General features: G+C 42.9%; 1 protein-coding gene and 2 non-coding genes across 3 annotated transcripts; 2 read left to right on the plus strand and 1 right to left on the minus strand.

Annotated features, from left to right (window-relative positions):
- The first annotated feature begins 5504 nt into the window (after window positions 1–5504).
- On the plus strand, window positions 5505–5611 carry LOC120272746. The gene has a single exon (XR_005540285.1). It is a non-coding gene; the product is annotated as a small nucleolar RNA R71 (small nucleolar RNA).
- Window positions 5612–11788: 6177 nt separating this feature from the next.
- LOC120272898 lies at window positions 11789–11895 on the minus strand. The gene has a single exon (XR_005540431.1). It is a non-coding gene; the product is annotated as a small nucleolar RNA R71 (small nucleolar RNA).
- Window positions 11896–12961: 1066 nt separating this feature from the next.
- On the plus strand, window positions 12962–13380 carry LOC120271631. Its single transcript, XM_039278304.1, has 2 exons — window positions 12962–13130; window positions 13214–13380. Exons 1-2 carry the CDS (start codon window positions 12962–12964, stop codon window positions 13378–13380), a joined length of 336 nt encoding a protein of 111 aa, XP_039134238.1.
- Window positions 13381–17117: the final 3737 nt, after the last annotated feature.

Consider the following 17117-nt stretch of genomic DNA (forward strand, 5'->3'; position numbering starts at 1 on the left):
TTCAAAGATAGTAGTAGCTTCACACATCCTCTTAGGTAGCCCTTTCCAAAGCTGCTGCGAAGGTGGCTTTCACACTTTCGAGGTGGTAGCTCTTTCTACCGGAGTGGTAGCTTTCACTCATCCTATGAGATAGCTCTTTCTCTCATTAAGGCATAACTAGTATCCGACTTATGAGAGTAGCTTCATACTTCATAGGTGGTAGCTCTTTCCACACAACAAGCACAAATAAACAATAAAACTATTTTTTTTTCTTCAGAATTTAACACTAGAAACAACTATAACCAGTCCCTTTAACATCGAACTTGAGTTTCCAAAAGAGTTTAAAAAGTGAGCAGTGCACTAAGTGTAAATTGGGCAAAAATTCCTAGAAATTCAAGAAAGAACTAGAGCATGAAAACATTGAATGTTAGAAATTCTCCTAAACTAAAGAATACAATGCTTGCAACTAAGGTGAACCGTCATTGGCTATGTGAGCATATAACAATCAAGAACAATAGAAAAGATGTGTGCACTATGAAACTCCCCCCACACTTAAGTTGTACATTGTCCCCAATGTACACATGCAAGCTCACTCAAAATATATTTCATTCAAAAGGAAATGTGGGAGAAGCAATCAAAACAAAACTCCCCTGACTCCTAGTGTTGCGTTTGATGAAGCTAATTCCATGGGAGTAGTGTTCCGACAGGTTGTGAAGCTCACACGGCCAAGTGCCTCAACACCTTGGCCGTGCCCATGACTGAGTCTCAATTCCCAAGGAGACAAGACCATCTGCACGCATACATGAGAGGGTTCAGTGAAGCTCAATAAAAACAAAATATCTCGAGTATATATAAAAGATAGACAATGAATACAACTCGAGATGCAAAATGAAAATAAACTCGGAAGGAGAATCCTTTCTGAGTGAACAAGTCTAAAATAAAATGCATAAAAGGAAAAGAACTAAAAATCAAATGTCAGTGTCGCCCTCGGGCTCAGGTGCTGCTGCTGTTGCTGGTGAAGATGGACATGGTGGGTCCTCCGGTGCCGGGGTAGGGGATGAGGGTGCAGGAGGAACTGAGGGCCTGGATCTCAATAGATCTCGTAGAAAGTCGAACCCGGCCATAAGATCTGTATACTGAGCTGACTGTATAGCGCGGAGCTCCGCCATTTTAGTCTGAATCTCTCTCACAACCCTCTCAAGCCTCTCAATACGGTCATAAGCTCGAGGACCCTATGCTGCGGGAGGTCTGGGAATCTGCGGAGAACCCTCCATAGTAACTTCTTCGCTCCTGGCGGTCTCTGGGGTCGCTGTAGCAAGAATATAAACCCCTAGGCCACATCTCCGTACCAACCCCACCATCCTGATCGTATCAAATGCAAGAGGGGCAGGCGCAACCATCCTCTCAGCACCACGTAAAGCATCCCCCAAACCCATTCCCAAAATGAGCCTGGTAATGTAGGGGCCAGCAAATAATAAACTCACTCTCACAGACTAACCCTGGTACCTCAAAATATCTGCTAATATGCACCCTAAGTGAATCGGCACATTGCGGGCCATGGAGTATAAAAAGAGAAGATCTTGCTTGGTCAGAGCAGATGTGTTATCGGCTCGACCTGACACAGACCTGCTGATAACTGCATGTAAATACCTGTAGCTCGACCGGGATAGGCTAGTGGCCTTCGACAACCCTGGTTCATACTCCCCATGTCCACACAGAATCCTATACGCATGATGTGGAGTCACTGATATCGGAAAATCCGTCGGTAATTATCCATACTCCACTATACCTGTATAAGCGATATCGTATAGGCCCGTCCGAATCGAAAACTCAGTGACACTCATGGAAAATGGATGTCCGAATGCCTAAAACTGTATAGCATCCGTAGTGTCAAATCTCCCAAGCATCAACTAAAACTCAAAAGATGCTAAAACCTCAAGCGTCAATGTGCGGTAAGCTAGCTCACTGATCGTCAGTAGCCTCCTCCAGCTTCCTACTGCTAGCATCTCATCAATTTCATTAGCTAGCTCATCACCCCGCTGAATATCTCTCAGCACTTGCAAATCCGCGAAACAAGTCTGACCAAAACCGAGTGCAGAAAGTCTATCAAATCGAGTCTGATGCTCGGGATTTGAGAAATCCAAGTGTAGTGGCTCGGGTGGGGTGACTCTGAGATGCTTAACTTTGTTCTTCTTCATGCGAGGTGCCATATCTGTCTTACAAAAGAAGAAAACGATCAAAGAAGCTCAAAAGCAGTATACTGCAGAATTCCACACGGGCTTGTGGATATTACCCACGCCCGTGTGGATCTGCACGGTGTGAAAGTCCCGCACGGGTGCACAACAACTATCAAAAAATTCAACTTAGAACCGCATCCAGATGCTTTCTAAATATACACCATGCATTGTAAAAATGAAAATTCACAATAAAAGATATTTAGTGTATGAAAAACAATAATTGGCGAAGGAAAGAGGATAAAAGGTTAATGATGAAATAAATGCGAAAATTCTGAGAATCGGCACGATATGCGATGAAAAATCCTCCAAAAACAACGATGATCGGTCGAGAAGATGATCAGAGGTGGTTTTCAGGCGACTGGAGATGAGGGATGAGACAATTCAAAAGGTTTTTTAAATAAAAAATCGCGTCTCTTGGAATTCTGTGCATCAACACGGGCGTGTGGAAATTACCCACGCCCATGCGCCACACAGGAAAGCTTCACAGGGGCAGGTGCACGCCCCTAGGCGCTCTCGGGAAAAACTCTCACTGACTCTGAACGATCTCCCACGGGCCTGCAGAAAATACCCATGCCCGTGCTCTCGACCTATAGGAGAAGCCGCAAGCCCCTGTTGCTTCTCTGGACATCCGAGAAAAATACCAAGTGTTATACACGCCCGTGCGGAAATTCCGCACGGGCGTGGACATTCACATGCCCAACTCACAGGGGCATTCGCACGCCCCTGTGCTTTCTCGGGATGGAGAGAACTCCTCTGTAGAGTTTCACATGGGCGTGTGGAAATTACCCACGCCCGTGCGTGGTTCACAAGGTCGCCCACAGGGGCGAGTCCATGCCCGTGGGTGCTCTCGGGAAAATTCACCAAACTCAGCAGGAATTCCCACGCCCGTGCGGAAATTACCCACGGGCGTGTGACAGTCGCATGGTCATTTACAGGGGCAGCCGCACGCCCCTGTGCCTTCTCTGGATGAGCTCGTAATGCAAAACCACGGCCGTACGAAAATTCCACACGACCGTGTGTTCTCTCTAAATGACTTAGAAAAATCTACAGGCTCTGCAAAAAATTTTTGAACATGTTTACACACTCAGAGCCTGCTCTATTATGCAAAATTTACCAGTGAAAAACAGGAAATAAGGCTCAAACGACCATACTTCTCCAATTCTACATGAAAACACATGATGAAAACTCAAAGCCCACAAGAAAATCGCAGCACAAGCATCTAAAAATCCAGACACCAACACTTAACAAGTTATTCATGCAAACAACCTAACTAAAAGATAAGAAAACAGGAAACACTTGGGTTGCCTCCCAAGAAGCGCTTGTTTTACGTCACTAAGCTTGACGTACCTTGTCTTACCTCATGGGGGTTCATGAATGAAAGTTGCCCTGTTACCCATGGCTTGAAAGCATGATGTGCAAAGTCTCTTGAGAGTAGAGGGTGTATTATCGGGCTTCGGACCACCTAACAATGATACGTCCAACTTCTTCGGTTCACGTACATCTCCAACAGCCTTGGAGTGTTTCTGGTGGCATCTCCTAGCCCTCTTCATTTTCCAGAGCATTTTCTTCAAGATCCCCTGGGTAGATGGTACTTCTTCCGTCGATCCAAGCATCAATGCATCTTCATGTCCTTCCTCTTGGTCGAACAAACCTTCATACGGATCCGGATTGAACATTTCCTGCATGTATTCATCAATAATCTCATTAGTAGTGTCTAAAAAATATAAAGTATCATCGAAATCAAGAGAATGCCGCATGGCCTCAGCAAGGCGGTATATGAGCTTGTCATCTCCAACTCTCAAGGTGAGCTCTCCGCCGTCCATGTCAATCAATGCTTTGGAAGTCCGCAAGAATGGTCTCCCAAGTATCAAAGGTACATCCGCATCCTCATCGACATCTAGCACTACAAAGTCAACTGGAAAAATGTACTTGTCCACCTTGACAAGCACGCCTTCAATGATGCCTCTCGGATGTTGCACTGTTCGGTCCGCTAGTTGCAAAGTCATCCGATTAGGCCTAGGCTCGCCCAAACCTAGCTTTTGAGAGAAGGTGTATAGCATGACGTTGATACTTTCCCCTGAGTCTGCCAATGCCATTTCTTCACCTAGATTACCAATATTACACTTAATGATGAAGCTTCCCGGGTCTTTCTTCTTGTTCGGTATGTTCTTTTGCAATACCGCCGAGCATGAAGCATCTAAAATCACTGAAGCACTCTCCTCCAACTTCCTTTTGTTGGTCAACAAGTCTTTCAAGAACTTAGCATACTTAGGCATTTGGGCCAATGCCTCAACAAAAGGAATATTAATATGGAGTTGCTTGAACAAACTCAGGAACGTTTTGTACTGTTCATCCCCTTGGTCATTTTTCAATCTAGAGGGATAAGGGATTATTGGCTTGAAAGGTGGCGGTACCACTTTTTTCTCTTTGCTTGTCCCCTCTTCCACCTCTATAACCTCGGGTGCATGTTCTTTTTGCTTCTCACTCGGAAACCTACCTTCAACCTCACGACCACTTCTCAAAGTGATCGCCTTCACATGCTCTCTAGGGTTGGTCTCTGTATTGCTTGGTAAGCTTCCATGTGGCTTTTCAGAGAGAGACTTCGCAATTTGACCTACCTGATTTTCAAGGTTATGCAAAGAGGCGGTGTAGTTGCGAAGTGTAGCCTCGACTGATTCAAACCTAGTATTTGCAGATTTCACAAATCTAGCAAAGTGCTTCTCTAGGTCAGTCATTCGGGTTTCCAAACCTGAGACTCTGTTTTCCACCTAAGGGGCTTGTTTTTGTTGTTGGAAACCCGGTGGCCCCATGGCCTTTTGTGGACCTTGATTACTCCATGAGAAATTGGGATGATTCTTTCAACCCAGATTGTAGGTATTGCTATATGGGTTTCCTTGAGGTCTCATGCCATTACCTACAAAATCAACATTCTCCACTGAAGAAACATCACCAATAGAGATCGGGCAATCGGAGGGAGCATGTCCTCCACCACACCCGGTGCAATTAGTCACGGCCACCACTCTATTTGAATTTAGAAGATCTAACTTCTTACTCAAATTTTCCACTTGGGCCGCCAATGAAGTTATCGCATCTATCTCATGGAAACCGGCCATCTTTTTCTTCTCCCTAGCATTCCATTGGTAGCTGTTTAACCCCATTTCTTCAATCAACTGACGGGCCTCATCGGGGGTCTTGCTACCTAAGGTACCTCCTACTGCTGCATCCAAGAGTTTCCTTGTACTGGGGTTGAAACCATTGTAAAAGGTTTGAACAATCATCCACTCCGGGAATCCGTGTTGCGGGCACTTCCTCAAGAGCTCCTTGAACCTTTCCCATATCTCGAATAGAGACTCCAATTCCATCTGAACAAAGGATGAGATCTCGTTTCTAAGTTTTGCTGATTTTCCGGGAGGAAAATAACGAGCTAGAAAAACTTCCACAATCTCCTCCCACGTGGTAATTGACGCTCTAGATAACGAGTGTAGCCACTGCTTCGCTCTCCCCTTTAAGGAAAATGGGAAGGCTCTCAATTTGATGGCATCATTCGTCACCCCATTTATCATCAGCATATCATACACCTTGAGAAAGCTCTCTATGTGACTGTTTTGATCCTCATCGGCCAAACCATTGAATTGTGCGGATTGCTACAACATGTGAATGAATGCCGGCTTCAACTCAAAGTTCTGAGCTGTAATTGGGGGATGCACAATACTCGATTGTGTCCCCAACACTGAAGGTCTGGCATAATCAGATAATGTTTGATGTTGCTCATTCTGTTCTGCCATGTTTTCAGATTCTTCTGCTTCCAAATCAGCTGGATTAGACTGTTCTTGCACAGGCTCTTTCCCTTTTCTTCTAAGTGTACATTCAAGCTCGGGATCCCCAACAATCAATATTGAGGGATTCCCTCGGGTCATAACCTAGAGCTGCACCCAAAAATAAAGAAAAAGAAATCAGAACAATAATAGAATAAGAAGATATGAAATAGAATGTATGGTGAAATAGCTAAGAAAACAAAATACAAAGTATCTCTGAATGCCTACTCCCCGGCAATGGCGCCAAAAACTTAATAAGGTCCCCTTGCGTATATCCCGCAAGTGCACGGGTTTGTCAAAGTAATAATCCCGGGTGAACGGGTATCGAATCCACAGGTAGTAGGGAATAAAAATACTTAATTCGATTCTTAGCTATGTGAAAGATCAATGATGATGAGTGTGATAATGATTCAATTCTCAACAATAAAAGCAACAAATAAGAAAGCAAAAGTAAAGAAGGGGGTAAGGCAATCGATAAAGATGGGGTACCCGGATAAAGCTCCGCCTAGGATAATTGTTTTAAGTGCAAGAACCCTCTATTATGATTCCTAATCAATGCAATGGTGAGTCATGGAAATCCTAAATTACATAGTCAAAAATCTAAGGTCAACTATGCCTAACTCTATACATGTCTCGGAGGAGAAATCGAACAATCTCAACACCTCGCACTCGCATAGAGTTGTAATGAGCTCTAGGGATTCCAAGTGATAAATCTCTTCCTAATTATAGACATAACCCTTTGGTCCAGGTGGAATTTCCCTAACCACAACTGAGCCCTAGATACTAAGATCACCTCAACGCTTCACTCCGTTACACGCGCAACTAAACCCCAGCGGAAGTTCATCCCTTAGACCATTTACTCTATTATGACTATAAAGAACTTGAGGAACGGAGGTAGAATCTATCACTTCGGAGGGGAAAGGGGATGCTCCTGTACCTCTCGACTCACCCTCTCAACCCTCTCCAACCTAGCTTTGTCTAACGCTCGTGGTGTGTCACTCACTCATGAGGTTACCAACAAGAACTCTCAACTCTAGTGTCACTCTAGGGCAAATTTTCATACAATCAAACATTCAAGGTTGGAACTCACAATAAACATCAATTTGTTGAAAGCATAATAAAGAGATTCAAAGAAACGAATACATCCTAGGGTTCACAAATACCCAAGTACCCACTAGGGGTTTAGCTCTCCATGGAGCTAAGTACAATAAAAGAAATAGAATGTAAAAGCAATGCATCCATAGAGAAACCCCCTCGATGGTCGTGTCCAGGGTCTTGTGGAGAGTCCTCTACTCGTCACAAAGGATCCTTTGTCCAGCCTAGGATACACTTCGCCGGATCGGTGCCGATGAAAGCTCTCCCAATAACCTTCTTCCAAATGATGCGCGATGATGGAGCCATAGAACCTCTGTAAAACCTACCCAATATCCCTCAAAACCCTAGGCGAAGCCCTCTCTCAAGTTGGCGAAAAGATGGAGAAAAGAATAACAAAATCGAGGCTGATTCGGCTTTAAATAGGGCTGGAATTGGGCGACTACATGGGCGTGGATGCTTCACGTGCCCGTGCGGAATTTCCACACGCCCGTGTGGATCCTCTGAACTCCTATTTTCTCAGCCGGCTATGAACAGTGCTGCTACAGTACTTTCTACCATGTTGATGCAATGCTCTGCTACAGTATCCAGCCTGAATAGCTTCCTTAATCCATACTTTCATTGGAGTAACGCAAACGGGCACACGTTCACGTCGTAGATCACTTGCTTCTTCAATGATATGCACGTTGGTGGAGCTCTTGTTCTATGTGCATATTTCGGAATATTCGAGTGTGACTGCCTTTTTGCCCCTCTAAATGGATGTGCCAACTCAAATACGAGGAGGTTGGCACACACTCTAGCATCTCACATCGACCTATGTCTTCGCGTTTGAACCTTAGCAAGATTTTCTCCAAAATCGGTGCATTGTAATCCACATAGGCTTCTTTCCTTCATACTTGGCCTCACAACCCTACCTGCACGAAAGTAACATAAAAACACACATATTAGTGTAAAAACCTGAGAAACGTAATGCTCAACATAAGAAATGAACGCTTCGCATTCATATCGCACAAGCACTTATCACCCACACATCAAAAACCTCACAAAGCTGTATTGGCTTTTGCAGCATCTCATCGCGTCTAGACAAATTTCCTGCTCATTGACAACTATCACAACCTTACACAAATTGTCTCGCATGTTGAAATATCATCGGCTAATAGAAACCCGCTGCTAAAACCTTTTTGGTTGTCCTTCCTGAAGCATAATGACCTTCACCGGCCTCAAATAACAATGAGCCTTAATATCCCAGCATTCCTTTCGTGAGACACACCTTCACACTATATGATCTACGCACATTCTGAAAAGGTAGGGATCCTCTCAAGCGAAATGCTTCAAGTCAGCAAAGAACTTCTTCTTTTGTTGAAAAGTAAGCCCTCTAGGAAGGACTTTTCCTGAGAAATAGTTGGCAAAGTCGGCGAACCATGGAATGTCAACTTCTGAAATTTCCTACAGACTATACATATGTTCCTCAGGGAATGTGTCATTAATATTAGTTTTCCATGATCGATCTTCTTCTAAACCTTCAAGGCGAGAGAGATAATTAGCTGCTACATTTTCAGCACCTTTCTTGTCCCTAATTTCAACATCAAATTCCTGTAATAGTAATACCCAACGAATCAACCATAGATTTGCATCAGACTTGTTCATTAGGTAATGTAGTGCTGAATGGTCAGTGAAGACAACCACTTGTGAAAGAATTACATATGATCTGAATTTGTCAAATGCAAACACCACAGCCAGGAGTTCCTTTTTGGTAGTAGTGTAGTTTTATTGGGTACTTGTCAAACTCTTGCTTGCATAATAAATTGGCTGAAAATGTTTATCTTTTCTCTGCCCCAAAATTGCCCCCATAGCATAATCACTAGCATCACACATAAGTTCAAAAGGAAGACTCCAATCGGTGAGATGAGGATAGGTGCTTGTGTGAGTTTTTCTTTTAACAAATTAAAGGCAAGCAAAAATCTTCATTAAACTCAAATAAAGCCTCTTTCTCCAACAATTTGGTCAATGGTTGAGCTATCTTGGAGAAATCTGTAATGAATCAATGATAGAAATCCATATGTCCCAAGAAACTTCTAATTGTCTTAACATTGGTTGGAGGAGGAAGTTTTTTAATAGTTTTGATTTTTGCCGGATCAACCTCAATTCCTTGGCTAGAAATTTTATGACCAAGGACAATCACTTCTTGGACCATGAAGTGACACTTCTTCCAATTTAGAACTAAGTTTGTCTCTTCACACCGCATAAGTACTTTCTCAAGATTCTTCAAGCATGTTTCAAAAGAATTTCCAAATACCAAAAAGTCATCCATGAAAACCTCCATTATATCTTCTAATAAATCATCAAAAATGGCCATCATACATCTTTGGAAAGTAGCCAATGCATTACAAAGTCCAAACGACATTCTTCGATATGCAAAAGTCCGAATGGGCAAGTAAAGACTATTTTCTCTTGATCTTCAAGGGCGATTTGGATTTCAAAATACCTCAACATTCCATCTAGAAAACAATAGAATTTGTGACCAGCTAATCGCTCCAATGTTTGATCAATGAATGGCAATGGAAAATGATCCTTCCTTGTGGCATCATTCAATCTCCGATAGTAAATGAAAACACCCCATCACGTGACCATTCTCATCGAATTAACTCATTTTACTCATTCTTCACCACTATCTTGCCACCCTTTTTAGGTACCACTTGTGTTGGACTCACCCAAGCACTATCCAAAATGGTGTAAATAATCCCTGTACAAAGAAGCTTCATCACTTTCGCTTTGAGCACCTCTTTCATGTTTGGGTTCAATCTTCATTGAGGTTGAATCACAGTTTTGTAGTTGTCCTCCATTAGAATCATGTAGGTGCAAAAAGATGGGTTGATTCCCTTGATTTCTAAAATTTTCCCAGCAATGGCTGTTTTGTGCAACTTTAACATAGCGACCAGCTGTTCTTTTCATTCTGGAGAGAGATTTGAAGCAATGATTATCGGTAACTTTGATCCTTCAGCCAGAAAAGCATACTCCTAGTGTTCCAATAATGCCTTTAGCTCTAATTCGGGAGGTTCTTCCACTGAAGGTCGTAACCGATTTGCTTGTTTCTGTTCAATTGGTTCAAACCCCTTAGAGAGATCTTCTAAATCTTTCTCAAGTACCTCTTGTTCCGGTTTGCTTACGTGAAGGACATCCAAACCGTCATCATCTTCCGCGTTACCACTTAAACCACATACTTCAATCGATGAAATTGATTCAACACAAACTATAGCCTCAACTTCATCATCTATCTTGGGTTTAATCCTAACACATTATGCTGCAAATGCCATTGAAAAAGATGTAGGAATTTCTTCCGACTTGAATTCAGCCTCATTCCTAAGAGACATAAATGCAGATTTTTCAAAATATTCCAACAAACTTGATAATTTAGCCCCTTGATATTGCATCCCACACTCTTCATGTATCTCTTGTATTGCAGTTGTCCTTGAACTCAACACCTCATCCTGTTTCTTACATAGATCAAGGCGTGCTATGATAAACGCCTAAATATACATATTTGATACATATTAATCTTGTATTATTTGTGTATATTTTAATGAATTAATGCTTGTTTGAATCTAAATTGGTTATTTCGGTGTTGCAGATCTTAAAAGCATTGAACGAAGCTCAAAAATACAAATTGGACGAATTCGACACCAAAATCAGCATTTTTGGGGTTTCGGCACTGTAGCGGAGTCACTATTCATGCTGGGTGGCATTCGGTTGTGAGCTTTACGTAGTTCATGCGCCCGCATGAGTGACCATGAGGTTTGTTGGAAATTCACAACTCTCAGTATTGTAGTAGAAACGCTGTAGCTGAGTACTGTAGCTGAGTGCTTGCACGAGAGGTATTACTTGATGACTCTGTGGTCTTGCGGATGAGTTCACATCAAGTTTTTGGAGCCGTTGCCGGGGACCCACAAGGAATACTCAGAAAACTTAGAGCTTATTGATTTAGACATTGTTTCTTTTATTTTGTGCATTTGCTTCTTTTTATTTCTTTTTGAACATATATTTCCATTTACTTACCTTTATTTTGTTTTACTATCTTCCTCATATACCCTGATCATTGGCTCTCAATACTGTGCAATGTACCATCTTATGACACGTGCCAATCAAACAAATTTGGTAGATCCTGTCAACGAAATCGAAAGAACCTTGCATCAAAGATTGAGAGAGGTGGCTGAGAGTTAAGAACATCAAGGAACACGAGTTGAGATTAGTGAACTTTCAGTTATGGCATAACCAAGGTGAACTTTCTGTTATGGCAGAACCAAGGTGAACCTTGTCTGATTATGAAAGGCCTCAGTTTACTGGTGAGGAATTTAGTGTGCATGCTCCCATTCTACAGGCTAACAACTTTGAAATCAAAGCAAGCAGAATATGGTCCAAAATTCCGTACAATTTTATGGGCTAGCTGATGAAGACCCGCATGCTCATTTGTCTTGCTTCCTCAAAATTTGTTCCACATTCAAGATTAACTCAGTGTTTGATGATGCGATATGATTGAGATTATTCCCTTTCAGTCTAAGGAGAGCAGCAAATAGGTGGCTCACTTCATTGGCTCTGGGATCGACCACCACTTCGAATGAAACAGTGGAAAAATTTCTTGCTAGGTATTTCCCAGCAAGCAAAGCAGCTAGATTGAGGCAAGAGATTTCTGCATTCCAGCAAGGGGACTCCGAGACACTTTTCGAAGCACATGAGAGATTCAAGGATCTCCTACGCAAGTGCCCCCATCACAGCTTCTCCACTGGGATGAGGATCAAGATGCTTTGCAATGGCCTGAATTATGCAACTAGACAACTCATCGATGCTGCAGCAGGGGGGTCATTGAGTAATAAAACACTTGAAGATGCTGAAATTTTGATTAAAAACATGGCAAGTAATGAATGCCATTGGTCTACTAGACAGAAACCCACTAGAGCAGCTAGAATCTATGAGATAAATGATAACACTACGCTAGCCACCAAGGTTAAGGTCCTATCAAAGAGATTCAATCAGTTTGTGTTGGGTACAAGCTAAAATTCTAGAGCAATTTTGTCTTGTGATACCTGTGGGACGGGGCATGCTACTGTTCAGTGTCCAATCTCAATAGCCTTAGATGCCCCAGTAGAGACAGTTGATTATGTTGGGGGAGGCCTAGAGGCCTAGGGAATCCCTATGGAAACACATATAATTCGGGGTGGAGCAATCTCCGAAATTTTTCATGGAGTTTATCAACAGCAACATCGGCACCCGCAGCCACAAGGACCTCCACATAAACCTCCTTTGCGGACCGAGAAGAAGTTCACCACTGAAGATGTGTTAGCGAGATTTATGATCGGTACCGAGGCAAAATGTGTGAACATCAACAATCAATTCGCTAAAGTGAACATTGTTTTGAGTAATGTTCATGCCTCTATTCAATCATTGGAAAAGCAGGTTGGGCAACTTGCTAGGGCAAATTCTGAGTGCCTACCGTGTAGCTTACCTAGTAACACTGAAAATAATCCGAGGGATCATTTGAAAGCCGTCACTCTCAGGAGCGGGAAACAGGTTGAAGCACGAGCCGAGGAGGGCTCAAGCACTAAGCATGATGGGGTAGACGTACAGGAAGACCTTAAGCCATCTGAGAGTGAAGTTGAAGGAAGAAAGGAAAAGCAAGATGAAGAAACCCTTCAACTACCAACACCAAGGGTACCCGACTACAAGCTGGCCATTCCGTATCCAGCAAGGTTGAAGCAAGATAAAGAGGAGGCTCAATTCAAGAAATTCCTCAATATATTCAAGTAGTTGAACATAAATGTCCCTTTTGTTGAAGCGTTGACTCAAATGCCTAAGTATGTAAAGTTTATGAAAGAGCTGCTAACTAACAAGAGAAAATTGGAGGAGTTAGAAACAGTTGCATTAACACGGAACTACTCTGCAATGATTCAGAGGAATCTCTCTATGAAATTGACTGATCCTGGGAGTTTCATTATTCCATGTGTGATTGGGGAAGGCATGCAAGAAAGGCCTTAGCAGATTCTCGGGCCAGCATCAATGTAATGCACTATAAGCTGTTTTCGAAACTGGGATTGAAAGACATGAGGCCTATAAGGATGACAATACAACTTGCAAATCGGTCTATAAAGAAACACCGCGGTGTTGTTGAGGATGTGCTGGTTAGAGTAGACAAGCTCATTATCCCGGTGGATTTTGTTATTCTGGATGTGGATGATGATGTTGAAGTCCCATTGATCCTCGGGTGACCATTTCTTAACACTGTCGGCGCCCTCATTGATGCAAAGGGGGAAAGAATGACATTGAGAGTGGGGGATGAGGAAGTCATTCTTACGCTCCCCGCGGCCATGAAACACACCTTGGACCACGATGATCCTCTCAATTTTACTGCTAAAACTGATATTAATATTATTGATTGTGTGCAAGAGGTCTTGGCGATTAACCCTTGGATGAATTCTTGGAAGGAATGGATAGCGATGAGTGCAAGGAGAACAACCCACCTCCCACACAAGTAAAGCATATAGGTTGTGTGGGGACATTTTTGTGGCCGAACAATAAAAAGAAATCGACCACTAAGAAAATTTGGTGTAAGAGGGACAGGAAACATAAATTGGTGATGAATTGCACACTATCATCACCATGGGAGATCGATCAACTATTCTTCGAGGGGAAGTGTAAATTTCGTGTCTTTTCATGCCTCTCGAAGAGTTTCCCATCTTGGAGCACTTCTCTTGGATTTGGAGGTAAGTCCCCACCATTTGATCCAACATGAGGTAAGAATAAAGGTACGTCGAGCTAATGATGTTAAACAAGCGCTTCTTTGGAGGCAACCCAAGTCTTTAAATTTTCGTATCTCTTTTAGTTGCTTAGTTTCTTTGTTGTGGTTGAATGCTTATGTTTGTGTGTTTCTCGTATTTTTGTTGTTGTGCTCAACTCATGCTAAGGCTTGCTCGCTTGTCTTTGGCCTTTAATTAGTATTGTTTAGTCATGTTTCGTTGTTATTTTGGCGTTTAAGAGGTTGTAATTCATATTTTATTGAGTTTGCAAGAGGAACTGTGACAATTTTTTGACTTTCCATGTCCATACGGGTTGTATACGGCCCATATGGACACTTGTGCCATGTTCCAGGGCCTTGCAGGCGTCATTGTGGCCGCAAGAGACCCCTCACGATGACCTCGACCCAATGGGCTGTGGGTCTCACGGGCGTCATGCGCCCGTGAGACCGCCCGTGAGGCTCCCGGCCTCACGCGGCGCGCGAGGGCAGAAACACTCACGGGGGCCATGCACCCATATGGTGCTCGTGTGCCTTTCAGGCTGGATTTTCCAGCCCATGGGGGAGTATGTGCCCGCATGGGCTCCGCATGGGTTGGGCAGCCCATTAAAGGGGTGTTCTTCCCCTTTCTCTCTCTACTCCAACCTGCATCTTCTCCCCCTTATGTCCTCTCATTCCTCTTTCACTCTACCTCATTTCTCCACCATTTTTCTTGGTTTTTTCTTCTCTAATCTCCTCTCCTCCATCTTACAAACTCAACCTTGGGTTTTAATTGGAGTTTTACCATTTGTTTCGCCAGATTTCTTAACTCCAAGCTTTAAAGCCCTAATTCATGGTTTGGCTACAAACTTCGGTTTTGTTGTGCTTTTATTTTATCTTTGAAGTATGAATGATATATTTGGTTGTTGTGATGTGGTGTGTGCTTAATTCCTTCAGTCTGTCCTTCATTTGTAAATTTTCGGAAGCTCCATGTCTAGGTGAAACGGCCGGGAATTTTTTCACGAGTTACTGTAGCAAATGCTGAATTTTTCATTGTTCACAATGAAAATGTCGTGCATTCAAATTTTTCTTAATTCTATGATGATATGGATATCTCCTATGATTGTATTTATGAAAATCTTGGTTTGATATTATGTTTTTATGGTATAGGAATACCGGTCAGCGAGTTTTATCAAAGTAGCCAAGACACGGTGTGGCACCTAGTAGAGTGCCATTCTTAGCCTTACCAAAACATAGGGCACGCTACAATCTCTTGATTCCCAAGCCTTTTGGTATTGTCTGGACAATTAAACACAATGACCTCGAAGTTCTTGGTTTGGCCGAGACCGTGTTGGAATTAATCAATCATGATGGTTGGGACTGAATTTTCTCAATTAATGATCCGGCTTACCGTGAGCTCACCTTGGAGGTCCTAAGCACAATCAAATTAGTAAAACCGTCCGGGATAAGTTTCCATGTCTTTGGGACAATGCACACAATTAGTGACACACAATTGGGTTGTTTCTTTGGCTTATATGATGAGGGATTCATGAACACACCCGCATTTCATCGTCTTCCTACAGATTTTCCGGGCACCATGACACACACGCGGTTCTGGAATATTATCTTTGGCCCACGCAAGAATGAGTCAAGGAAAGCATCTCATCTTCACAATCCCGCGCATCGATATGTTCATGCACTCTTAAGTCGAGGTATTAGCGGGTGGGGTGACAGCACTGGGGTAATCATTTGCTCCGACTTACTCATGCTATACAGTATTGATCACTACCCGATCCACCTTGGCTACTGACAACACTCCTTGCGTATGTCCCGCAAGTGCACGGGTTTGTCAAAGTAATAAAATCCCAAATGAGTGGGGTATCGTATCCACAGGGAGTATGGAATAAAAACACTTAAATTGTTTCTTAACTAAGTGAAAGATGAATAGGGATATGTGTGACAAGATGTGAAATAACAAAGTAAAAGAACAAGAATGAGAGCACAAGTAAAATAGAAGGTAAGGCAATTGATATAAAAGGGGTACGTGAATATTGTTTTGCCTAGGACAATGGTTTCAAGTGCAAGAACCCTCTATATACTTTCTAACTGATGCAATAATGAGTCGTGGAGATCCTTAAATTCATGGCCCCAAATCTAAGGTCAACCATGCCTAACTCTATACATGTCCCGGAGGAGAAATTGAATAACCTCTCAACCTCGCACTTGTATAAAATTGCAATGAGTTATAGGGATTCCAAGTGATAAATCCTCTTCCTACATGTAGACCTAACCTTTTGGTCCAGGTGGAAAGTCACTAGCCACAATTAAGCCCTAGGTGCTAAAATCACTTCAACGCTTCACTCAGTTGCACCGGCAACTAAGCCCAGTGGAAGGTCATCCTTTAGCCCATTCACTTTACTATGACCGCAAAGATCTTGAGGAAATGAAGGTAGAATAAATCACACCAGAGGAGAAAGGGGACGCTCCGCTACCTCTCGACTTAGCCCTCAACCCTCTCCAATCTATCTTTGTCTAACTCTCGTGGTGTGTCACTCACTCACAAGGGTTACCAACAAGAACTCTCAACCTTAGTATTACTCTAAGGGAGTATTCATACAATCAAGCATTCAAGATTGGAACTCAAATAAAACATCAATTAATTGAAAGCATAATAAAGAGGTTCAATGAAACAAATACATCCTCAGGTTCACAAATACCCAAGTACCCACTAGGGGGTTTAGCTCTCCATGGACCTAATTACAATCAATGAAATCAAATGTAAAAGCAAAGAATCCATAGAAAACCCCCACGATAGTTATGGCATTGGTCTTGTGGAGAGTCCTCTACTCGTCCAAGGGTCCCTTTGTCCGGAATAGGATACATCTCGCTAGATCGGTGGCGACGAAAGCTCTCCCACTAACCTTCTTCCAAACGGAGCGCGATGTCAGAGCCATAGAACCTCTTCCAATCCCTAGCTAATACCTCTCGAAACCCTAGCCGCCGTCCTTTCTCAAGTTGTGGAAAAGATGGAGAAAAGAATCCTGAAATTCGGGCTGAAATCTGCCTTAAATAGGGCTGGAATCGAGAATCCACACGCCTATGTGGGCGCCCTTTGGATTTTTTGCACGGGAGTGTGGAATTTCCACTCGCCCGTGTGGATTCTCTGTTTTCAACCTTCTTTCGACCGGGTATGAACAATACCTGTTACAGTGTTTTGCTACAATGTTTACTTCA

This window comes from Dioscorea cayenensis, chromosome 11 (genome assembly GCF_009730915.1).
Source record: "Dioscorea cayenensis subsp. rotundata cultivar TDr96_F1 chromosome 11, TDr96_F1_v2_PseudoChromosome.rev07_lg8_w22 25.fasta, whole genome shotgun sequence".
NCBI classification, from domain to species: domain Eukaryota; kingdom Viridiplantae; phylum Streptophyta; class Magnoliopsida; order Dioscoreales; family Dioscoreaceae; genus Dioscorea; species Dioscorea cayenensis.

What these genes read in the sequence shown, in the direction of transcription:
- LOC120271631 (XM_039278304.1), top strand. Translation starts at nt 12,962, where the DNA reads ATGCCTAAGTATGTAAAGTTTATGAAAGAGCTGCTAACTAACAAGAGA. An exon ending in TCCATGTGTGATTGGGGAAG is followed by an intron (nt 13,131 to 13,213) that starts GCATGCAAGAAA and finishes TGGGATTGAAAG; the next exon opens with ACATGAGGCCTATAAGGATG.